The sequence below is a fragment of the Bacillus rossius genome, chromosome 15 (assembly GCF_032445375.1).
Source record: "Bacillus rossius redtenbacheri isolate Brsri chromosome 15, Brsri_v3, whole genome shotgun sequence".
Classification (NCBI taxonomy): Eukaryota; Metazoa; Arthropoda; class Insecta; order Phasmatodea; family Bacillidae; genus Bacillus; species Bacillus rossius.
Window position 1 is genome coordinate 42,857,445 of NC_086342.1, and position 26,338 is coordinate 42,883,782.

General features: G+C 37.6%; 1 protein-coding gene across 1 annotated transcript in view; it reads right to left on the reverse strand.

Annotated features, from left to right (window-relative positions):
• Nucleotides 1-26,338, reverse strand: part of LOC134539266 (uncharacterized) — a 98,947-nt gene that overhangs the window by 65,427 nt on the left and 7,182 nt on the right. The window contains exons 5-11 of the mRNA XM_063381090.1: nucleotides 25,944-26,044; nucleotides 18,901-19,029; nucleotides 17,881-17,958; nucleotides 13,575-13,637; nucleotides 12,564-12,647; nucleotides 9,280-9,363; nucleotides 933-995 (exon numbers count right to left, since the gene is read on the reverse strand). Of these exons, the coding sequence (XP_063237160.1) occupies nucleotides 933-995; nucleotides 9,280-9,363; nucleotides 12,564-12,647; nucleotides 13,575-13,637; nucleotides 17,881-17,958; nucleotides 18,901-19,029; nucleotides 25,944-26,044 (602 nt within the window). The remainder of the gene's footprint in view (nucleotides 1-932; nucleotides 996-9,279; nucleotides 9,364-12,563; nucleotides 12,648-13,574; nucleotides 13,638-17,880; nucleotides 17,959-18,900; nucleotides 19,030-25,943; nucleotides 26,045-26,338) is intronic.

The following is a 26,338-nucleotide window of genomic DNA, read 5'->3' on the forward strand; positions in this document are numbered from 1 at the left end:
CTTTAACTAGTTAAAACAAGTTTATTATTTGTAGACTATTATAAAAGATTTCGAAAAAAACTTGTTTTGTAGTAAGTTTTTTCTGGTTTACGAATATAAATTTTTAGTAAACAAACTTTTTTTCAAAATACAAAAACAATTTTTTTTAAACTATGGTTTCTTATATAATATATTATTTATGAAGTCAAAACATACATTTTGCTTGCAAATGCGAAAATAATTGTAGACTAGGTTCAGTTACCTTAATTTAGAAAACCATACACAAAAGGTAAAAGGTATTTTTGGAAATCTTGAAATATATTAAGTTATACATTTGTACAAATCATTATTTATAAAAACTATAGTATTTTGGTTTTCCTGAAAATAATTTCAGTAATTTTTTCATGTATTCTTCTGAACTTGATATAAGAAAACCGATATGTACTCCTAAAACATTTTCATTTTTCACTGTTATATTTCATTAAATTATTAGTTTTTAACCATGGGTAATAACAAAAATAATTTACAATGTAACACCCTAACAAAAAAAAAGTTTTAAATTTTACAGCACAGTTTATAGTATTATCATAGTCACAACTATAATAATTTTTAATTTAATTATTTTTATTTGTTGTGTTTTTGAAATACATATTTATATTAAATATTATTATAATGCCTCATATTTTGAGATACGATGGTAAAATATTAATAAAAAATTCTAATGTGATTATGCTATTATGTTATTCAAATAATTTTTAACAAACTATAATTTTGACTTTTTACGATTTAAGGGGTTAGGGAATATAAGGGGAATTCCTTGCAATTGCCATGATTTCAAAAATTTTATTGCACTTTTTTACATGAAAAATTATTATTTATATTCTTATGTTGTAAGTTTAGGGCATAAATGATAATTTTTACAAGCACCTATTAATTAAAGTAATAGTAATTACCTTTACAAAATTAGATTCAATTTCTTTATCCTTGTACTGAATCTTTGTTTGAAGCTGCTGTGCCTGTAGAAAAATAAGAACAAATATATAAAATACAAAAATTTTTAAGCCTGAAGAAAATAATAAGAATAGGCATGCTAATGTGCATGCTACAGCCATGTAGGTAGCACATAACAATAATAATATTTTATTAAAATTATAGGAAAGAGAGCCGCTGCAAGATGATGCTTCTCAAACAACATTACACGACAATCCAGAATTATCACATAAGAGACCTGCTGCTACAGTAGATACTCGTTTTGCTAATATATCCTCAACATCATTCAATGATACCAATACTAGAACGGATAGCCAGATTATTCCCCAATACGGAGATACTTCTCAAGTACTTTTGTCATCTCCCTATCCTTTTTGCAGATTGTCGCCTAATTCCGTAAATCCGATTCTGTCCCTAGGATCAGTTTCTAATAATTTAGAAAGACGAGTTATTTTTTGACAAGTTTGCATGCATTCAAATGATGAAGATGTACCAAATTAGCGCTAATAATGGAAACGAGTTAGATGGTTCAATCACAGTTGTTGATGTTCACAGAAAAAAAGGACCACCTCTGAACATTGAGCGGGAATAAAAGGATGGAGGAACTGTGCGGGTACTTTCTTTTCCCTGACGGGAGAAACGGTTTTGGCGAAGAAAGAGATATTTCTAAAACTCCTCTTGATTACTTTCAAACACTAATTGTTAGAGACATGCAGTTTTGGGGTTTATTTTATAGCAAAATTCGTTGTTATTTACCCTTAAAAGTGGTGTTATCATACATCAAAAGCGGTGTTATTTTTTAAATAGTTTTAGCACTATAAATTAAAAAAATTAAGCTAAGCATACCTTGAAATTTTGGACACATTCTTGCATTGTACAGTTGCACTAGCAGCAGTAATTTACAATCGAATTTACACATCACTTTTTACATACAGTAATTGAAAATATTTTAGTACCTAAACCAGCAAGAATAAATATGAAGTCTCTAAAATAGTGACATAAACACATGGAACAAAATCCTCAAACTTTAGCTCTCGAAAGCAAAAGTAGCCATGATACACAAATTAGCCTCACTTAAATTTGTCCTGCGGTCTGTTAAGACTGTGTTATATGAGGACAAAAATCGTTCACAGTCAACGTTTGCAGAAGGCATCCAGATGGCTTCAAGGCAGCTGGAAGCAAACAATGGCTGTGACAGCTTTACTACATTCAATGACTTCACTACGTCCACTGAATTGTCTGTTTCCATTTGTTTTGTAACAATGTCCTGAAGCTGACCAAAACCAGCTGTTAATTCTTCAGTGCTTATGGAGTAGAGACTATGGACAGTTTTCAGTTTCTGCACCATTTCTGGGTTTAATTTAGCAAGCAACAAACTTTCCTGACTAAAAATTTGAATTGCTTCAAATCTCTTTCTACTTGGGTCAGTTGTCATGAGAGAGTTCAGTTTGGAAAGGGCTTGTGTTGCTGTTCTTGTGATGGACACTTTAGCTTCAGCAGCTTTAGCGGGGGGCATGTTAGACAAAGCTCTACTGGTTGCCTCAAAATAAATGCCACGAGTGATGTTTTCAAATTTTTTTTTTATACCTTGCAAGTCCCCATATAGTGAATGGGCAGTTGGATACAAAGAACCTTCAAGTTTCTGTATTAGCTCTACAAGGCTCTTGGCATGCTCTTTCACAAAGACAGCTTGACAAAGAATGAGAGAAATGTCATTTTCTGTGAGTGAACACAGAAACTCAACCCCTGAATTTTGTGTTGCCTTTAGTTCATCTGTTTTGCAGAAATCAACAATGTCATGTATGTAGTCTGCTACATAAAAAACGCTGTTGAACCAGGAATTCCATCTAGTAACAACAGGAAGTGGGAACAATGGACGTTTCTCTCCATGCTTTTCTTCAAGAAAGCTAGCATACAGGTGCCTTCTTTTCCTGGTGTTGTTGAACACATTTTTTATTTTGCTCATAGCATTGTTCAACTCAGGCAACTCTTTCACCCAGACATTGCCAACTAGATTTAACTTATGTGCCCAGCACTGGACATGCGTTAACTGGTCTCCAAGGATTACTTCGAGAGTACTAACAGCCTTGGTCATATAACGAGCAGCATCGGTTACTACTGAGAGCACATCACCATACTGTACATTGTACATTTTGAGTGAATCTAAAATTGCCCTCACACAGTTTGTGGCATTAGCAGCTTCAAGAAAGTGAACTCCTGCAACAAATATTTCTGGTTTATCCTGTTGAAGATTCAGAATTCTAAATAAAACAACAAATACACACCTACCCATTTTATCTGTTGTTTCGTCGCACAGTATGTCAATTTTTTTGTCCTTTAATGCAGTTTTGGCATCTTCAATTCTGCATTTGGCTATGTCCCCTACATATTTCTCACGGACTGTTCTCGCAAGTGGCATGTCTCCAGCACCTTCGATGTATTTGTTCAGCCATGCCCTGATATTAGGATCATCAAGCTTTTCAAGGGGTATATTTGCCTTTATAAAGGTCTCTGCTGTTTCCTTTATAAATTCCAACTTTTTGTCTTTTTGGACATTATTTTTTGCTGTCTGAAACGCTGAAGATATTGACGACTGGCGTTCAGACGCACTAGATGAGCCTTGCAATGAAGAGAGACGCTTCTTGTGTTTTTCACTGCCTACATGTTTTTCACATGAGTCTTTCCTATCCCAAGAGACGGTGACATTACAGTGACGACAAAAAAGTGTGGTTGAATCACTAGCATAAAGTCCGTGTTGAGAAAATTCAGAGGCTCGCTGTTTTGCAGTTACCGGCACTTTAGGCATTTTAATAGGCCTAATGTTTTAGCCGACCTTTAAATTGTACACCTTTAATTTATTTCACAGACGTTGAAAACTATCTGTAACAAAATTCGACCCGTTAAACTTTAACTTGCGCACAACAGAATGTTACGAATCGTCACCGTGTTTGCATTTTAAATTTGGTATTTGGTTAATAAAAATGGACGCAATGGACAAACAACGCTAAAGACTATATAAGAGAACAACGCTTCGAGAAACAACCTGCTGTAAACACCGTGATAATCGACTGTCCAGGCGAGCCGAATATCAAAATACAGCAAAACCCCTTATTTGCACTTTTCATGGGGACAAAGTAAAAAAGTGTAAAAAGCGGGAAAGTGTAAATAAAGGGAAAAGTAAGAAATACGTTAAAGTTAATTAAAATACAGTCGCATCCTGCCGCGTTCAGAACGGGCTACATTACACAGTAAAAATAAATAAAAAAGGGGCGCAAATTGATGAAAATTTACCGTCAATTGCGCGCCTTGCGCGGAGAAAGGTCATTGTACTCGATCATCTGTTGTTACAGTGCGGCCCAGTGCGGCGTCTGTTCTCTGAGCTGCGCATGCGCAGTATAACTCATTCAATGCTCCGCCCAGACTCGTGACCTTCCATCAGCAGCCAGCCAATAGAAGCGAGCCTAGCGGAAAAAAATATAAGCTCCACCTCCCGTGTACCAGTTTTGTCCAGTTCTAATACCAGTTTATTGGTATACGCACCCGCTTACTCGCTGCCGTGACATGTTCAAGTTTACGTTCATCTTGATGTCTTGATACCAATAATTAATAATTTACGATCCCCACAAATAAATGGTTAGTTTAAAAAATATGCGTCAACAGTATAATACTTCCGAAATTATATAATACGTATAAAACAGTTACCAAGATTCCACTCATTTTATCTTGTGAAGTTCATGTCTCGTACCAGTATTTCGGCTAAGTTGTGACATAAATACAGTATCAGCACTTACAATGTTACGATCAGCCACGTAATATTTCCGACATTTCCGTTACGTTTCTATATTCGTGAGTTTACGTTTTTCCCTAGTACATTTTAGATTGTCTCCTGCTGTAATTACTCGGACTTTTACACGCCTAGGCTTAAATTGTTACATGTTTAGAAATAAAAGCAACTTTTCATGTTATAAAATACACTGTGTGGGTAGTTATCTTTGGTTTTTTGTTGTTTCACGTTTGTTACTGTATTTACAAATTGAATTGCCGTGTTCGAATGAGGAAAATGTTCTGACTGTTCGCCGAAAATTCAAGGATTTCGCGTTATTATCCAAAATGTGAGAAATTCGCGTTATTCTTAAAAATGTACTCAAATTCGCGTAAAAATTCGTTTTATCGCAATCGCGAAATATGCATGTCTCTACTAATTGTGTGTAATGATAATTGATTTCAAAGAAACAATTATTATTTCTTTGCATTATCGGTCGTGGAATATTTAAAATCTAGAGCAAGGGTTTCAGTCTCGTGTGGAATGAAGCAAAGTGAACATACACCTCAAGGTATCAATGATAATATGCATCTACGATGAGAAACATAACAGGGTCGGCTGCTTACTGGAAAAGATGTTGCCCTGAGTTGATTGCTATGGTGCGGAGTCTTGGTCCTCCTATTTGGTTTGTTACATTTTCATGCAACGATATGAACTGGACAGACATGATCAAAGCATTACTCATAAAAGATTGACTCCCTGATGCAATTCTGGATAAAGTTGAAGACTTGCCATTCGATGAACGAATGGAATTAGAACAAAGATACCTAGTAGTTGTGGCAAGACAGTTCACACTTAGGGTAAATGCTTTGATGAGATTTTTAAAAATGAATCCCAGATGCTTATCAGGGGAGCACTTTCAGATTTTTGGTACAGAATAGAATTTCCAAACAGAGGAAGCCCCCATTTACATATGCTTTCGTAATGCAATTCTGTTCCAAATTTCGATAGTCCTGAAGGGCTCAGAATAATAGACCATGTTGTCATGCTCAGTTAACGGTAATAATGCTGAGCAGGTTAAAAGGCTACAAATTCACAAATATTCCACAACATGCTATAAAGATCGAAGTACTGGTTCCTGTCATTTTTGATTTCCAAGGCCTATAAGCAACACAATGAACTTCTTAGAACCTGATGACGCCCTCCTTAATAAAGGACACTTTTGTGTTCTCTAAAGAAACACAGATGAAGATATTATCAACAACTATAACTCAGTTCTTCTCAAAATTTGGGGAGCAAACATGGATATACAGCCTAGTGAAAACGTAACAGCAGTCTCTTACCATATTGCCAAGTATGCAAGCAAATGTGAAACAAATGATTGTGGCAATGTTGGGAGGGAAGTGGTTCAAAAAGCTAAATGTCAAAAGTAATGATGTGTGGAAGCAGCTGTTTTCTGTTTCAATGGCGATCCTCGGTCAAGGATTAGTTAGTGCACCTGAAGTGGCCTATCGTCCCTGCCACTTGCCTTTAAAGATGTGTTCAAGAAAAACTGTTTTCGTAAATAGCTGTCGTCCGGAACAACACTACAGAATTTTACGATTTTGTGAAGACGAAACATCAGTTTCAACAATATTTGTTAGTTCACTACAAACAAAGATCAAACGACCTAGAAGAGATAAGCATGGCTGAGTTTGCAGTTCGTTGCGTAACCGTTTCAGATGCATTTTGGAATGATGACAACGGTGACATTAAGTTAAGAGATCAGGTAAACGGAAGATCTAGATATATTCCATTACGTGATAATACAAGAATGCAAATTAGATATCATGCAGCAGTTTCACGCACACGCTACTTTACTTTAAACAGCGACCGAGAAGGGTTTTTTTACAGTCTGATTGCAATGAAAGTGAACTTGTTCAAGAGGGCGAAACAGCTGAAGCTTGTTTCTTACGCATAAATAACAGATAAGATCTCTTCTACATAATTTATCTGTAGAGAAATTCGCCCATGTTAAACAAATAATTCAACAGCTCTTGATCAAGCTGTAGCACTCAACACTGTTAACGAAGAGAGAAGCATCGACGGCCCAAGAGACCATTATATGAACATATATGCCAAGGACCAAATTAAAATGTAAAATAATGATGACAGTTTTGTCGAAAATAATGATCTCTCTGTTATACCCGATGAAGTTTACAAAAGTGGAATCAGAAGCCCCAATTTTTCAACAGAAATATTTACTTAAACAGGTGTCAGATTAAATAGACAGAGACATCAGGTTCGATAATAATCTACAGCCTTTGTTATTATTTATCACGGGTGGAGCTGCTAGTGGAAAATCATTTCTATTAAAATTAATTGTTGAGCACATTAGACGCTGCAATGCTCCAACGATGGATAATTTGTTGAAATCAACTTTTGTACAAGTGGCATCTTTGACAGGTGTTGCAACACGGAAAATTTCTGGTAGAACCCTACACTCAGTTTTTTTCTCTGCCAATAGAAAAAGGAACTATCTGCAGGAGTTCAAAAACAATAATGTATTGTTTCGAGTTGTCCATATATTAATATTTGGCGATGATATGCAGTTACCGCCAGTAAAAGGTCATTGGTTTTTGGAACAAACTTCGTGATTAAATGCAGAAATTCATTTATGGCAACAGTTCTCCTTCTGCTAACTCACAATTAATATGCGTCAAAGTTGCGGTTTGGAGAGCTTACAATCTCACTATTGCAACTTTCTTTTATGTGAAAGACGGCGAGTTGAACAGGTTGATGACTTCACAGATGGTGCTCAGTTAGAATTTTTCTAATGATTAGATTGGTGGATGACTATAACTCTAAAACGACGAGTCAATTACATCAATCATGTCGCGTTTATATCTTGCATGCTACGGATGAGTGGAGAGAGAAACCAACCTACGGAAAACGACCACCATCTAGTGTGATTCCTGCTGATGTAAATAACTGTGGTGGTTTTTTGCACTTGCTAAAAGTAGGCATAGGTTCGAGAGTAATGTCAAGGCGTAACATATCAGTTACTGAAGGTCTTATCAACGGTTCTATGGCTGTCATACGTAAGTTTAGGTGGCCTGCTCTTCATCGTGATCAATTAGAAGCAGGTGAACTGCCAGATGCAGTTTGTATCAAATTTGATGATGAAACTATTGGCACTAAGTGAAAGACAGGGATGGCTTAACTGTATAAGCACCTGTATTAGCAACATTTCGAGCAGCAGAAGGCTATGGGGATGTCGAAAGAAGAAAGATGCCATTAATTTTAAGTTGGGCTTAACAGTGCATAAGCTTCAGGGTTACACTTGATATAAAGCTGTCAATGATTAAAAAAAAAAAGTTTACCAAAGGTTAAGTGTATGTTGCCCTAAGTTGAGTGAAAACATTAGACAGTATTCGACTATGTGATTTAGAATCAAATAAATTACTTAACGGACCACATGATTAAATAGCATTACGAGAAATGGAAAAGTTATGATGATTAATAAGTAATTGTAATATTGTGTAAAACGAAATAAGAAATAAATACATAAAAAGTAATACGTGCAATTTTGTCTTGGGGATTAAATCTGTATTTAGTTATTTTTGGCTTTTTAGCATAGTGAGAGTGTGTTTTTTTATTGTGTTACACGTACACATCTATACAAGAACTGCTAAGTAGTATCTGTCGAATTATTGCAGTATTTTCTTTTAACTCCTAACAGTTAAGGAGTGCTGTGGCTGCCATCGTCATCTCAGCTGCATTTGGTGATGACCTTTAGGCGTAACACCTGAATCATTAATAGATTTTATTTGATTAGTGAGAATTCAAGAAAACTACAGTGTACATTACTATAAAATTTCAGGATTTCCCTCAATTTCCATACGATCCCCGGATCAGATTATGACTTGTAGACAAAGCGACCACCTCAAGAGTATACCATTTCAAACAAACAACAAACAAAGAATTTTCATAATGGATCCTCAATTGACAGTTATATTGGTGAACATACATTAAAAAAAACATACAGTCGAACATTACACCTCCTCCATTTTTGAAGTCGGTTAAAAAAAAAAAGAATACTTTCATACTATTTGAAAAACCTATCTAAAATAATTCTAGGTTATATAAAAATAGCTAATTGCACATAAACTAAAAGAGAAAAACACTCACGGAATTTACTTTATGGTTTTCTGGCTCTTTAAAACTCCAGCATCATTGTTGGTTCCCGTTCACATTTCCCACACAAGTCAAGTGCAGTTTCGCATGTTGGTTGGATTTAAAAGTGTTTCTGAGATGTACTTCAAACATGAGCAAGGATACGCACGTTAATACTGAGGGTAGTACAACTGATTCGAGAATGATTTTGAACATTTGTGAAATATACAAAAGAAATAAACAATGGGATATTCTTTTCTTTTTTGTTAGGGTTCATTTTCAGTAGATTTATAAAATTGCTCACAAAGATTTTTTACATTACAGCTAAGAAATAACCAAGCATGAAGAACTAGCAAGGAATGTTATCTATCCCTTAAATATACAGAACTCACCATACTATTTTGACGTGTTAAATTGTTTGTACAGACGTCAACAAGTTGTTGAGATGTCTTCAGTCTGTCCTGTAAGTCTTGAACCTAAATAAAAACAAAAATGACGGTTTTGGAAAAATCAAATAATTAAATCAAGCTTATTAATTGTAGACTATTATAAAAGATTTTTGGGGGAGTTTTGCAAAACATTTTTGAGTGTCATTTTATTCTGGTTTTACGAATATATATATATTTTTATGTTTCTCTCAAAAATTAAATACCTTTTGTTTATTATGTTTACTTACATATAATATTATTTCAGACCTTAAAAAACAAACATTTTGCTTGCAAATGTGAATAATAATGTAGCCTATGTTTAGTAATATGTATTTAGAAAAACCATACACAAAATGTAAAAGGGATTTTTGGATGTCCTTGAAGTACCTATATTTAGTTATACATTTGTACAACTATTTTTTTAATTTAAACTATAGCACTACATACTAATGTGCATACTACTGCCATGGACAAACATTTTTTTTCTTCCATTAAGTGATTAATCTACTAACTAAACATGCGATAAAAAAATTGTTGAATTTAGTTTTTATAACTTAACAAAGATATCTGTTTGTAGCTCTGCAACAAATAGGCACATCATGCCCCTTACAACACGGATCTGGCACCAGTGAACACATGGTCGATGATTGCAGTCTCCTGAATGAAGAGAGGGTGGCGGAGTGACAGGTGGGATCCTGCCAGAGCGGTGGCCAACCCAGCTTATGAGTGGAATGAGTCTGTTGTCAATGGTTTCACAGGCGCAGTATCTACGTTAAAATGAATTTTAATCTCCAATTTATTCTGCTAAACTGCTGATATCAGTATTTATTTCATAAATAAATACTTCTTTAAAACTTTTAAATTAGGTGGCATATAATAGTAACTACAGTGAAAATTAAAAAAAAAATTACATCTTATATTTGCCAAGGTATGTCATGCCTCATCAGTCCCACTTGATAACTGAGGGTGACTCGTGGATCTTTCGGTTTCAGCAGGCAAATAATGTTTTCTTCCATACGTTAGTTTTCTGTTTTTATTTTACTTTTGTTTATTTTCCATTAAATATAAAACTACATAATGTAAGTTAATTAACAGAAAATATATACAACATGGAATTAAGATCACATTAATAAAAGAATGGGCCGGCCCGCATTAGAAAATTATATAAGTTGATTAATAATATTTAATTAAAGTTCATCACAATAAACATATTGAATAATCGTAGTAAGCTTCTGGATTTCTGATCTGAGAAACATCGTGGTGAAATGCTAGTCCGAAAAGGTATTTTTTAAAAAATGAAAGGCTGGCGCTTTGAAGATTGTTGGATGAAGTGGGACAGCTGACTAGACATCAGAGGGCCTGACTCATCCGCCCCATGGAGACTGATCTGGTCCTTGGAAAAGTACTCGTACCCTGTCTGTGAACAGATCCGAAACACACATGTTTAGGACTGATTCACAGACAGTTGGTGGAATAGGCAGAAAATGCCTTCTAGTTACGATGATGGTCGGGAAGTGATCGTGGTTAAAACTCACCAAACAGGGTGATGTCTTCCAGAGTCTGCCCGATGGTTGAGCAGACGAACGCAACGCGGATGACCATGATTAAAAAAAAAATTATCTACGATGACTTATATTTGACTACTTTAGCTAGATTTACGTGGACTGACTAACGCCTAAACACTACCGTGGTGGGAATCAGCCCTTGTCTAGTCTGGTCACATCTTAAAGAACAACGGAGAGGCGTCCCAATGATGCAGATACTAAGCAGACAGTCCCGAATCGCGGCGCGCAGTGAGCTTGGGCGGCCGAGACTCGTAATTAAAAGCAACGTTAACGAAAGAAAGGGGGGAGGGCTTCGGCTCTCGAACCGAAAGGTTACAAAGATTACCGAGGTGCTTTTCGATGAAAGACAGACTTGGATATCTCGAAGTTGGTGGTACTGCCCGATGTCAGCGCGACCTACTGAGGTGTGGCTGAACAGAGTAGAGGTCGACTCACACGGGTCAGCTGGTAACAGTATTGGGCTTACGGAGAGTACTGAGCCAGCGCTCTGGTGGCCTGGGATGGAACTACAGAGGACTGGTTACTGCAGGAGATGCCAGAGCGCAGGCGTTCCACGGGCGTTCAAACTCCCAGGGGAAGTGTTTCGCAAAACTACAGCTAGGTGGCATCGTGGCCTTGGGGAGAGGCCGACCCTGGCCGGGGTTAGAGGCCGGTCAAAGCCCCGGGGCAGAGTTCCCAGGAAAACTTGGAGAGGTGGGGGGTGTGGAGCTGCTGATGCCAGTGGGAAAGGTGGTCTACAAGACTTAGGCGAAGATGATTCGCGATCATGCCAAGAAGTGCTCGCGTCAGGCGAGGTTTTGGAACTGGCCGGTCCTGAGAGCTTGCAAGTCATAGCAGTTCTCGTCACGGATCAGGGGCGAATTACAGGAGACGTTCGTGCGCCAAGGCGAGAATAATGGGATTGCCCTGCTGGGTCATTGAATGGTAGGCAGAAATCACATCTAGGGCTGCGAAAACTTCGGAAGACAAGTCTGACAAAGGTTGAATGGGAGTCTACAGGAGGAACAAGTTTAAGTTCTTGCAGCAGAGGAATGACAGGTAACATTATTTAATTTTTAAAAAAATTCAAATTTAAAATTGTGCCAAAAATACTAGTTGGCGGCACAGGTATCACCTCCAATTTTATTTAATTCTTCTAAACAAATACATAACCTCTATGGTATATTTTACTACCAATACAGTAAAATAAATAGTTATTTCTTGAATGATTTAAAATAAATAAATACTAATAAAAAGAGCAATCATTTTCAGAACATTTGAAAAACCTAAAATCTAAGAAAATCTAGTTACATAAAAAATGCAGACACTCATGGAATTTATTTTATGTTAACCTCGCTTCTTGAATCTCTCACATCATTGTTTTCCGTTCACAGATCCCACTCAAGTCAAGTGCAGTTTCGCTTGCCGGTGAGATTGAAAAGATTTTCTGAGATATACTTTAAACTAAAGCAAGGATACATGTTTCATATCTGAGTGTAGAACAACTTTCTAGAAAGATTTTAAACGTTAGCAAAAAGGGACACAAGAAATAAACAATGGGATATTCTTTTCTTTTCTGTTCAGTTAGATTTTTAGTCAATTTATAAAATAGGTTACAAAGTTTACACATCACAAATAGGAAATAATTAGGTGTAAAGAACTAGCATGGTACGACATCTATCAACTTAAACATACAGAACTCACCAAACTGGTTACACGTGTTACAGTGTCTGTGGAGTCGTCAATTAGTTTCTGAGACCTCTTCAGTCTGTCCTCTAAGTCTTGAACCTGAAGGATCACGTAATCTAAGGTTTTGGACACATTTAACTAGTTAAAACAAGTTTATTATTTGTAGACTATTATAAAAGATTTCGAAAAAAACTTGTTTTATAGTAATTTTTTTTTTCTGGTTTACAAATATAAATTTTTAGTAAAAAACTTTTTTTCTCAAAATAAAAAATATTTTTTTTAAACTATGGTTTCTTATATAATATATTATTTATGAAGTCAAAAACATACATTTTGCTTGCAAATGCGAAAATAAATGTAGGCTAGGTTCAGTTACCTTAATTTATATTTAGTTATACAATTGTAAAACTCTTTTTTATTTAATACTATAGCATTAGAGTGGCTGAAAATTAATTAAAGTATTTAACTTTTTCATGTATGCATTTGAGTTTAAATTAAGGAAAAGGAATGTCATATATGTAATCTTGAAACATTTTTATTTCTCTGGTTTAATACTTTATAAATTTTAATTTAAATAATGGATACCTAATAAAGAAAATCACCAATGCCATCTAACCCTAACCAAAAATTACATTTTAAATTTTATTGAATAAGTATTGTATAATTATTAACTAACATCTATTAATTTTTAAATAAATTTTTATTATTTATTTTTTATTGTAATATAAATTGTTTTAAATGTGTCTTTTTATTGCGATCCACGTGGTCATATTACAATAAGGAAATTTATATAAGTTTATAATGCTAATATGTTTCTCAACTAAACTTTAAATAACACATAGGTATCATTTTAGGACTGTCAAGAAATATCAAATATGATTTTCTTGCAACCATAATGATTTCAAATTTTTTATGGCAGTGTTTTACGTTAAAAATTATTAAGTATATTCTTATTTCTAAAGTTTAGACTTAGAGCATTAATGATACTTTTTGCAAGCATTTATAAATTCATTCAATAATAATTACCTTTAAAAGGTTATATTCGTTTTCTTTATCCTTGACCTGAATAATTGTATGAAACTGCTGTACCTGTAGAAAAAGGAGAAAATATTATAAATGCAAAAAATTTTAAGCCTGAAAAAATAATAAGGATAGGCATTATAATGTGCATGCTACTGCCATAGACAAAAATTTTAACTTTTTTTTCCTTAAAGTTATTACCTACTAACCAAATATAAAATAAAGATAGTAGAATTAATTTTTGTTAACTTAACAATGAAATCTGCTTGTAGCTCTGCAACAAATAGGCACATCATGCCCCTTACAACACGGATCTGGCAGCAGTGAACACATGGTCGATGATTGCAGTCTCCTGAATGAAGAGAGGGTGGCCGAGTGACATCAGGTAGGCATTTTGGTAAGAAATGTAAATACAATAAGTTCGCGCGAACCATGGACATAAGAATAATATAGTGAAATCTAAATCGCAAGCATGTTCCACTAAATACATGATCCAAGTTCGTTCAGAGAGCTGACCGTGTGTGGCTGCCTTAACCTAAATACATTTGGTTTCACGAACTTCTGGAGACAAATCAAGTGTAACGGAGTGTTAAATCTTTCTGATAGCAAAAGTACTCTGAAATACATTTCATTTAATTTAATAACCTCAAAAGAAATTAATCTCAAATTTTAGAATTTGTAACTATCCTGGGATTACATTCATGAAATAAATTTTTCACAATTCATATCGGTGATTTGTCTCTGTGATTTATTGTGTGGATGAGAAATTGATGGTTCTAGGTTTGAAACCCTTCACTATAAACTTCTTTTTTTTTTTTTACTATTTGTTACGTAACTTATTTTTTAATTTGAATAACAAAGTTAAATAAAATTATATTATTACTTGTATATGTTTAGCTAACCTTGTTTGGTTATTTTATATCAGTTTGGCATACCACATTTATTTTTCCTTATATAATAAATATAAATCTAGAAACACAATCAAAGTGATTGATAGGAATATGTGAATACATATAAAGAAGAGTTTATGTCAGTTTGTTTGGTTGCATTCTTGTTAGTTTTTTTTTATACAAATCTACAGTTTTATTCCGAGCTTGGTATAATTTTGCACACTTGACCTTCAAAATAAGAGGAACGTCACTGTGTTATAATATTTTTAAAAATCATCACCAGTCCCCTTCCCCCACCCCTTAAAGAGGAATTTTGGTACTAGTAGTATATAAATGGGGCTCTCTCTGGCTTCTGGAGCCGGTGCGTGGATTCAAGATTGTGTCCGCCATCTTTGATTGTGACGTCCTATCTTCCATCTTTCATGACCTTGACCTTGATTTCGTCCGCCATCATGAATTATGCCATTTAGAAATCGAGCACCCCACTCATGAATGTTGACAGCAATTTTGTTGTCGTCTGCTGGAAACCACCATCGTGGATGATGTCATGACTGCCATCTTGGTTTTTCTGTTCTGCTGGAGGCCGTCATCTTGGATAATGCCATCTTTGTTTCTACTGCTCATTCCTAGAGAGCACCAGCATCGCTCTGTCTCATGTATGTAGGTCGATGTTCCGTTACCTAACAATGTTGATACGACCCTTATTGACACATTAATTTTAATTTTTTATACAAAATAAATTGGAAATTTAATTTTTTTGCGCTATAATTCATTAGTGTTTATCACCAGGACATCCGCCATCTTGTCGGCCATCTTGAAAATTCGTAATTAAATTAACTATAAATTAGGACAAATTTCTGAATTTCATAAAACCAATCACTCAAGAATATATTGATTGATTCGATTGGTTCATGTCCTTGGTTCGATATTTGCTCGATGCAGAAAAGGTTTTTTCTGGGAAAAAATTACAAATTTAATAAAATACAATTTCATATATTGTGCAAAACAAATATGATACATTACAGTAATATCACATAGTTACGAGAAATGTTTTTATACACTCTAACCAGTGAAACTCTCGATCAAGCCACATAAAGTACAAAAATTAAATACTTAAATTTTCTATTGGTTGTACAACACTGAAATAGCTACACACAGGTTCAAAAAATTCTATCTTGTGTATGTGTTCTTTCATGGGGCTAGCGCACAGCTACATCTTTTTTTCCTTAATTTTAATAAAATAATATTATATTGAATATATCATTCATAGTGTTGTATACCAAGCATGATATTAACATCCCTCCCCTGCCCGGCCAGAGCTGCGGCATGGCGAGATAACTTGATACTTAACACCCGTGAGGTTCTGACGGGACACAAACAGACGACCTGCTAATCTTGGAGCAGCACCAAGGTAGGGTTGAAGAAGAGGGGAGGGGATAACACATGAGCCGAAGCTAAGGAGTTTATTCAGTCGACTGGACTTGGCTGGACCACTGTCGCTGTGCTCTGGCTTTGACACATACACTCCTTTCAGTGAGGGCTGCGGTGGGCGAACTTGCTCTGGGAGAGGGGGCAAAATGGTGTACCTCCATTTCACACATACTGCATACACTATTTATTCCGAATCCCTCACCTGTGTACAATAATTACTACTACAATATACCACACTTCAGGCATAACATACCATACTTCCACTACAGCATAGTATGGATACCAGATATCCTTCACACTGGTGCAAAACTTTTTCTGCCGTATTAACTCTCGTCCCATGCAGCATGGCAGCTAGACAAGCATGTGTGGTACTGGTCAACTCTGACCACATTACTACTAATTACCGAGGACCGATCAACCTATCTGCACATTTCTGGACTGAAGAAAAGTGCCAAGTAATGTGTTTAAATTTACTGTTTTATGAGAGAGAAGTGAAACACCTGTAGCTCTATGAGGGTTGCACAATGAAGCAACAATACTCCCGGACCACTGAGGGTACTTTTTTCTTTAAACAGACTTCCTGTTAGTGCTTGCAAAGTCCTTCAGTTTAAAGTGAAGCATACGTTGGGCAGTTTGTGATTGCCTACCTCAGCGATGTGATTATGTTTCCATAGACCTGGGAAGACCATGTTCACCACCTGTCACTCGTGCTAGAATGACTGGAGACTAACCGCTCGACCTTTGCGACACACGAATGCCACTGTTGGCCAGAGTGAGGTGAAATTTCTCACGCACATCGTAATGTGACCAGAAAACACTTCCAACCTTCACACTTGAGTTAGGTCGCGTAAGCCGAGCCACTCAAGATGTGAACGTTGTTACAGAAGTTTCTGGACCCGCGGATTGGTTGAGGACTTGTGTTCCAAACATCTTCAACCATGACCGTCCCTGACAGACTTGTCTCCCTCTGCTCAGGAGAAAATGGAAACATTAAAAGCTGCCTTTGCCCAGTGTCAACCCCTCATAATGAGTTCTAAACGCAGGAGACATAGACACTGTGTTGTACTAAACAAGTGACGACAATAGCTTGGGCATAATAGACTATGCTGAAGCCAAATTTGGAAGAGCTGAGAGAAATTTTCACAGCAACGAACAAGAATGCCTGGCTGTGGAATGGGCCCTAACGAAATGCTTTCATACTGAGGATGGACTACCAATGACTGAAGTCGTTACATACTCTTCAGAGCTTCAGGAAGCTGGTCAGATGGGCGCTCTTCCTACAGTCGTTGTTATCCAGGAGACGAGAACCGACTTCCCGACGCCCTCTCCTGGGAACTACTTGTCAGAAGATGTAGAGCGGGGCCATACAGAACATTACTGAGTTCAAGGATATTCTGGTGTCTAAAACCAGTGAGGCTTCGCACGTGCAAAGACGTGGATTTGATGCATTGAAAAATGCTTTGGTCGCTGCAAGGGATGTGCATTACGATATGGTCATATCAGTTTACGTCAGATCATGACCGCCAGCGAGGCCAGCACTGTGCGGGAAGTGCTCGGTTATCGCAACACCGCGACGCAGCATTCAGGGATCCACCTGGCACTACAGCAGTGGTGAGCTCAGAGGTGTTAGATCTTCGAGATGTGTGTCTGTGTGTACACTCAGTTGTAGAAGAATTACTGGCATGAGAGCACGAGCAAGTTTGTTCTGCTGACAAGGTAGCTAGTTAACTCCCGGAGAAGTCATTCGACAAGACTAGATATAGTAGCCTATTGGTAGAAAAAAGTAACCAACTTTAGACAAATCCCTTAGATGGAAGCTTTGACAACGTGCTTGTGATTGTCACTAGGTTACAACAATACTAAATTAAACACACTACACAGTAAAGACAATGTCCGTTTGAAAAAACTAAAAGGCTATTTTTATTCCTAAGTAAGGTAGAAAATTTTACATACCATAAGCTAAAAAACTTTTAAGTTGGCATTGTACTTACAGCACTGTCCACTGCGTGCAACACATTCTTCTGCAAAGAGAAAATGTCCTTTTCTTGTTCATTTAGTTTGTGCATAACCTGAAAATGGAAGTTATTTCATAAGTGCCATGATTATTCCATCAACTATTTACTAGATATAACTTTAATACTCTTACTACAAGGGTACATCACTGTTGAGTATTGGATACTGTAGCAGTTTTGTTAGAGAAGAACACTGATGCGCCAATAAGATGGGGGTTACAAGTATTCCACACAAAGAGTTTTGAATTGAAAAGTCCGAAATGAAGCATATTGAGCATTCTCTTAAGTAATAATTGAATATTCCCACTGGTATAAATCATAATTTAGTGTAGACACATTTTTATTGTAAACTATTTTACAAAGACACCTTTATCAAATCCACAGACATGCCAATTTTCAAAAAATAAGATTTCAATATTACAAGAATCCTTAAACTGAAATATGCAATTCCGTGTTTCGACAATTCCCTTATTCCGGTGGCCTCGGTGATCGCCCTACAAGTGGGAGCACAAGCCGTGTTGCTTAGAGACCCTCTTTTAGTGGCATGCGACAGTCTCCCTGCATGGCCAGGCGTATGGGCTTCGGCCTGAGAGGCACCTAGGTCCCTCCCTAGCTCGGTACAACAGGAACTTGCTGATGGTGTTCACATCCTTGGGGGCCGGCTGCAGCTCAGCCTCGATTACGGCAGAGGGCTGTGGTGCTAAATGACAGTGAGCTGTTTGCGAGCCAGGAAGTTGTATCAGGCCGCATAGAAATAGTACAGCTCGCCAATGTAATCTATGTCTATGATCGACAACTATGAGCGAACCACACAACATGAGAATATAAAGGGGATTCCCCGAAATACTGAAAAGAGCACAACATTACTGTACAAGAAACGCCAGTATTTTCTAGTATCGTCAACGATTCTTAAAATGTTATAAATTTTAATGGTAAATAAGGCACTGTGCTGCCCCCGCAGTCGGCTTGGCTGCCACGGGTGGCGTCAGCAGGACTCGCCTTGTGCAGGCCCTCGCTGCTCCTGAGCGCGACGTCCAGGGAGTCCTGGAGCGCATCCAGGAAGCAGCGCAGCGAGTTGCGCACGTCAGTCAGCACGGCCAGCTGCTTCACGTCCTCCACAGACACCATCTGCACTCACGCAACCCTCCACTGGAGTTGCCGCTACACGGGTGTCCTAGTTACTGTCACCCCTCCCCCTCCACAACTCAGTTGCCCCCGTCAGTCTAAAGTCATTTGTTCTATTGTTCTCTCCACCCTCCCCACCCCTCCCCTCTCTCACACACAAACCATGACAAAAGGGGCTAAGCCTCGTAATCATTATTTATTCAATTTATTTCTGTTATGATTTATTGGCATAAGTTACATATGTACTCAACCCTCCTTCCTCCTTCATCCCTTCTACACCCATCTTCCTTCATCATCACCCCTTTTCCCTTTTTTTTAATTTTCCTTATAACTTAGTAGGTGTCTCTGTTGTCGAAAATCTTGGAAGTCAGTCAGCCATATTAAATTATGTCACATTTAGTTGAGAATTCGGAAAGTAGGTAGCACCACAGATGCATAGTGTTTTTTAAGAAAATTTGTGTGTGGCGGCTAGGATTAGATCCATTGAGTTTGGTGGCAATCACTATATTCTTTCGAACACACACTCAATAGAAGAGTAGAGAATTAAATAAAATATATAACAATAGTAATGTAGGGGGAGATGAAATATATACATTAAAGGAATTTATTGATGTGTGTATTGAAATTTATCATGTTGAGGAGGGTAATGAGAAGGAGGAGGGTAATGCGAAGGAGGAGGGTAAGGCGAAGGAGGAGGGTAATGCAAAGGAGGAGGGTAATGCGAAGAAGGAGGGTAATGCGAAGAAGGAGGCTAATGCAAAGGAGGTGGGTAATGCGAAGGAGGAAGGTAATGCGAAGGAGGAGGGTAATGCGAAGGAGGAGGGTAATGCGAAGAAGGAGGGTAATGCGAAGAAGGAGGGTAATGCAAAGGAGGAGGGTAATGCGAAGGAGGGTAATACAAAGGAGGGTAATGCGAAGGAGGAGGGTAATGCGAAGGAGGAGGGTAATGCGAAGGAGGAGGGTAATGCGAAGGAGGGTAATGCGAAGGAGGGTAATGCAAAGGAGGAGGGAAATGCGAAGAAGGAGGGAAATGCAAAGGAGGAGGGTAATGCAAAGGAGGAGGGTAATGCGAAGGAGGAGGGTAATGAGGAGGAGGGTAATGCGAAGGAGGAGGGTAATGCGATGGAGGAGGGTAATGCGAAGGAGGGTAATGCAAAGGAGGAGGGTAATGCGATGGAGGAGGGCAATGCGAAGGAGGAGGGTAATGCGAAGGAGGAGGGTAATGCGAAGGAGGAGGGTAATGCGAAGGAGGAGGGTAATGCGATGGAGGAGGGTAATGCGAAGGAGGGTAATGCGAAGGAGGAGGGTAATGCGATGGAGGAGGGCAATGCGAAGGAGGAGGGTAATGCGAAGGAGGAGGGTAATGCGAAGGAGGAGGGTAATGCGATGGAGGAGGGTAATGCGAAGGAGGGTAATGCAAAGGAGGAGGGTAATGCGATGGAGGAGGGCAATGCGAAGGAGGAGGGTAATGCGAAGGAGGAGGGTAATGCGAAGGAGGAGGGTAATGCAAGGAGGAGGGTAATGCGAAGGAGGAGGGTAATGTGAAGAAACCGGCTAATGAGAAGGAGGAGGGTAATGCGAAGGAGGAGGGTAATCCGAAGGAGGAGGGTAATGCAAGGAGGACGGTAATGCGATGGAGGAGGGTAATGCGAAGGAGGAGGGCAATGCGAAGGAGGAGGGTAATACGAAGGAGGAGGGTAATGTATAGGAGGAGGGTAATGTATAGGAGGAGGGTAATGCGAAGGAGGAGAGTAATGCAAAGAAGGAGGGTAATGCAAAGGAGGAGGGAAATGCGAAGAAGCAGGGTAATGCGAAGGAGGAGGGTAATGCGAAAGAGGAGGGTAATGCGAAGAAGGAGGGTAATGCGAAGAAGGAGGGTAATGCAAAGGAGGAGGGAAATGCGAAGAAGCAGGGTAATGCGAAGGAGGACGGTAATGCGAAGGAGGGTAATACGAAGGAGGAGGGTAATGTTTAGTAGGAGGGTAATGTGAAGTAGTAGGGTAATGTTAAGGAAGAGGGTAATGCGAAGGAGAAGGGTAATGCGGAGGAGGGTAATGCGAAGGAGGAGGGTAATGCAAAGGAGCAGGGTAATGCGAAGAAGCAGGGTAATGCGTGCGAAGGAGGAGGGTAATGAAAAGGAGGAGGTTAATGCAAAGGAGGAGGGTAATGCAAAGGAGCAGGGTAATGCGAAGAAGCAGGGTAATGCGTGCGAAGGAGGAGGGTAATGCGAAGGAGGAGGGCAATGCGAAAGAGGAGGGCAATGCGAAGGAGGAGGGTAATGCGAAGGAGGAGGGTAATGTATAGGAGGAGGGTAGTGTATATGAGGAGGGTAATGTGAACGAAAGGAGGGAGGACTAGGAAGGAAGTGGAAGAAGTTTTTGGTGGTAGGGGATTATAAAATGTTCAAGTCTGAAATTAATGTTATTTAAATTAATGATTTTGGTTTTCAAACCACCACTGGGGTGTAGTGTCAGAGATTCTACCAGGAGTGCCACCATCTTTATCATCAGAAATGGTGGGAAGTGAGCTCTCGAGTTCCCCTGAGTTAGTTGTGTTACTAACTGCTAGGCTTTAGTATCAGGTATAGTGAACAGCTTGCGCTAGTGATCCCTTGATTTATTTGAATTACCGTATTTACTCGCATATAGGTCGCCATCGCACCCATAATTTGAGGTCTTGAATTTGGTATTTAAGATTCCCCCCATATTGATCGCACCGGTAATTTAATGATGCGAACGGCCAGCGCGCAGTGCACGAAAGAGTTAACGGCTACTGTAAAACTCCGCTACTACGAGAGCTGATAATGGCGTGATACATTGTTGTAACAACAAGTACTCGTAATAACTGAATTTAGAAAATTGAAGTCAAGTTAGATTCCTGACTTCTTAAAATGTCTTAATTGTAGACTATAACTCGAAAACAGTGCTTTGCATTGAAAAAATGCACTGATTAAAAGTTGTAGTAAATTTAATTACGAATAAAAAAGGCCTGTTATGATTTTTTATATCTACAGCGGTTTGTGTTATGGGTTCCGATAAATACTCACGCTAAGTGAATTCACATCACGCGAGTTCGGCAATGCTAGCCGGCTGGTTGTTATTTTCGTTCAAAACGTGGCGAAGGAACTTGTGTGGATCAGGTAGAAAACATTCGGCTATAAACGAAAGATATAACAACAATGCTATCCTGAAATGCTGTGACATGTTTTTGGAGTAGATAATCACAGCGACAGACCGACAGGATGCGCTCCCACCCTTGCCGTCAGCGATGTTTATTTTGACAGCTCAAGCAATTATCTTTTCCACGTCCCTTCACAGCATAAAAAAAAAGAGGAAAAAAACACGTTTGAATGCAGATGGAAAAGTAACTATGCAGTAAAATAAATATATATATATATATATATATACAGCCCTGCTAAATTTTTCTATTCAATAAAATTCGAGGTATTAGTGATTTTTCAGCAGAAACTGCTGTGTGACTAATAAACAAATTGTATCATAATAACTTAAACTTATAAAGTATTTATTAATGGCGAAGGAAAGTCGTATAAGCCCATAAAAATATTTATTTAACCGAGAATGGACTATACAACTTGGCTTTTGCCGCACGCGGTGTGGGAGGGGAGGAGGATGCTGACAGTTTCTCACGCAGAAGGTTGAAATAAGGGAGGGAATGTGTTGAAAAGTTAGTTGAAAAAGGGGGGGAGGGTGATTTTACATAGTTTGTGGCTCTGGGAGGGATGAGCCTTGAAGAATTAGCAGGGGATGGGAGAGGTAAGCGTCACGTCACGTATGACGTCAAGCCGCCGCTACCGCCAGCCTGGCCGGACGAGTTTCTTATGCTCTCGCAGAAGCTACCACAGTGGCTTTTTGTGCGATAGTGGACGCGCCGAGCTCGGCTAGACACTGCCGCGTGGACAGTCTAGAGGGGTGGTATCTATTTTTAGCCGTCTTTTGTATGCCTGCCTGCTTACAGTACAGCTTTCGCAAAGATAAACGTGAACACATAGCGCCCAACAAAGTGAAAAGACTTGTTTTTCAGCCGATTTTACTCAAATTTTCGACTTTCTCTGCTCAAATTTTTCACGGTTTCTGAAAAAACGGTCGTATAAATGGAATGGATGCATCAGAGGGGGTCGCTTCGGCGGGATTCTACTGTATTGCAAAAAAAATTCATCAAAAATTTAAAAAATTTTTTCTTCGCATATAGGTCGCACTTCATTTTTTCTCCATCAAATCTGGTAAAATTTCCGCGACCTATATGCAAGTAAATACGGTACTTGCTGTTATCGTATGATGCTGGAAGTGACGGCCAGACTACACCACATTTAAATTTCAAAAATTAGAGTGTTTATAGAGTGCCACAATCATTAACCACCATAATCTTCCGTAGCACGCACTTGATGCGTGCATAACAACTTGTAAATATTGTTCTGAAAAACACCATACACACACTCATAGACACAAATTTCCTCAGACCAACACACACTATCCTTCCAATCGTATCCCACAGTTGTCCACCATATCCCACCATACCCCTTCAATTGTATCCTACATTATTCCACCATATCTCTCCAACTGTATCCTTCCATATCCCACCATACCACTCCATATCTCACTGCAAAAAATTGTTTTGTCATAGGTTCTTTATATGTATGCAAAATTTCAACACATTCGAACGTTGTTATTACATAGTCCATTCATACATACAGGTAGAGCTAATAAAAGCATGGTATTAACACCTTATTTTGATAATAATACACCAATAAAGTTTAAGTAGTTTAACACAAACAGTATGCACTTTAGAAGTCTATTAGCAAGTGTAAATTCATACAATTAAATCCCTGTGAGCCTGTCAGGCAACATTTATGTAGTTTTAGTCCAAATATAGGTTGATAATCTAAAAACTTAAAATTGGTTTGCAAGTTTTACACCTACACTGTTAAAATATTTCAAAAACTACATATATGAACTTTAATAATTTTATATTTTTGTACTAAAATTTTTAAAAACAAATACAATTAGTGTAATTTTACACTAATGCTTCTAGACAACCAAATTGTGCCAAAAGCTTCATTAAAAATACATGAATTTTTATATATCAATTTCAGTAACTTGTGTGTTAAATGACAGATTGGGATGTATGTGTAAAATTACACATACAAGAAGTGTTCATTTAAATAAAGTCTCTTTTTCGCAGTACACTGTAGTTGAATATACACACTTGCGTCATTTCAAAAGTGCATAAAGTTGGTTAAAGTAAATTTACAACAAACAAAGGAAAAAATAATATTTTACTATTCATACTTACATTCACCCATTTAATTTACATCAGGTTATAAAAGTCATATTCCCATTTATTCATAGTTATTGTGCACGATGTTCGTGAGGTTACGTTGCTTGACTAATAATCATTAGTTTGTGGGTTCTATACTCCGCTAGGTCACGTGGATAATAGGAATACTTCATCATTAAAGTGGGATCAAATTAAAAATAACTCAAAGTACATAATGTTCAATAATAATAATAAGCTACAATAGTAAAATATTTTGGTAGTAGTAAAATTTAAAAATTTCATTGTTGGTGAAAATTAAGTAATTAATGCAGTAAAATTCACTGGCAATTATGGTAAATGTACAAAAATGCATGTAAATTTACATAATAAGGAGTAAAAATACAACAGCTATTGCATGTTTACCATACCACATAATTCATGAATTTACACTAAATGTATGTGGCAGCAGTCTCCACCGGTGTTAGTGTAATTTGATACTTACACATGTTGGAGTATCTTTACTCTTATGCTTTATTACACATACACCAACACGTGTAGGTGTAAACTTGCATTACCATCGGTGGATACACTCCTGCCACATACATTTTGTTAAAATTTCTCACCTCTTTTTACAGTGTTCTTGTCACATAACTATAGTGTTCCTTACTGCATTGTGACTAACACTGCTATCTCTAACTTCGATTTTCGAAATGCCATTTTGCTTAATTGATTTGTCCAAACTTCAAGACTTCGCCTTCAGGGAAACGCAATCACGTCCTTATGAGAAGTTCTACCTAACTGAAAAAAAACTTTAAGTCGAAAAACACTACAAAATTTTAGACGTAATCCACTCTCTCAACAAATTTAATGAATACAAACTTGCTGATATTGGCGAAACCTCCGAACAGCGGGTCATTTAAAGATATAGATGAGAATTGCGGTCAGTATACTTAAAGTTTGTGTGGTGAGACGTCTGAACAGCGAAGTGATTACAGACAGGATGTACAAACACACAAATTAAAGACATTCGGAAAGAAATAGGCTATGTCATTAGTCGAGAAGCTGTATTTCAAGTTTTATGTTACACATTCGGTCGCTCGTGTAACAGAATGTCTTCCAGCAGTTTCTTATAAGAAAAACACTGTAATAATCAGTATTCAGCCAATATTCCTATGTACAAGTGACGTCAGTGATATGGAATGCAAAATAAAAATCCTCACAATTACCCAACACTCAAACCTCGTGGTAACAGGAATTTCACAAATATAAAAAAATTGTTTTTCGCTCTACAATTGTGAAATAATCGTGTTGTAGGCCTACTGAGAGAGTATACATATTACCTAACATAATGTGTAGAAAATAACTAACAATGGAATCGAAGAAGTGTTCATGTAAAAAAACCGTCAAAAAGCAAAAGTTTCAACAAAAATAAACCATCAAGAGTTTCCAGACTGCAAATGAGACCAACCGAGGCAGTTGGACTCATATTCCACAAACTCTTATGTTAAATGAAAAAAAAAGGTTTTTATTTAAATTTGCATTATTGCTTAGTGAAATAATATAATGTTAAAATTAGAAATGGTAAGTGTATAAAGTTAAGTAAAAGTTGTATAAAAATATTAATACAGGTAATTTGAACTCACCGTGTCGAGACCTGCAATCAAGATGATGAACGAAGAGACCACGGTTAACAGCACTGACAGGTCTCCAGGAAGCAGCCTCGGAAACATAGCGTTGGGACTTCCTGGGGAAACATTCACTGGGTTAGTCATACGCATCAAGCTGAAATATGCACATGTTGATCATGAATTACGATTGCTTAAGAGAAACTGGAGAAAGATATTGTAAGTGAATGACAATATTTTTTTTTACATTGAGAAAGCTCTGATTGCACTTGCTTGCAAGTTTCATGTGTACAACGCAAACCCAGTGATTCACACAATCGTCCCTAATGAGAATAACAGTTACACTGTATGAGCAAAGCTGCTCTACAAGGAAACACCCATATACTGTCTAGTCAAGACTTTACTACAGGAAA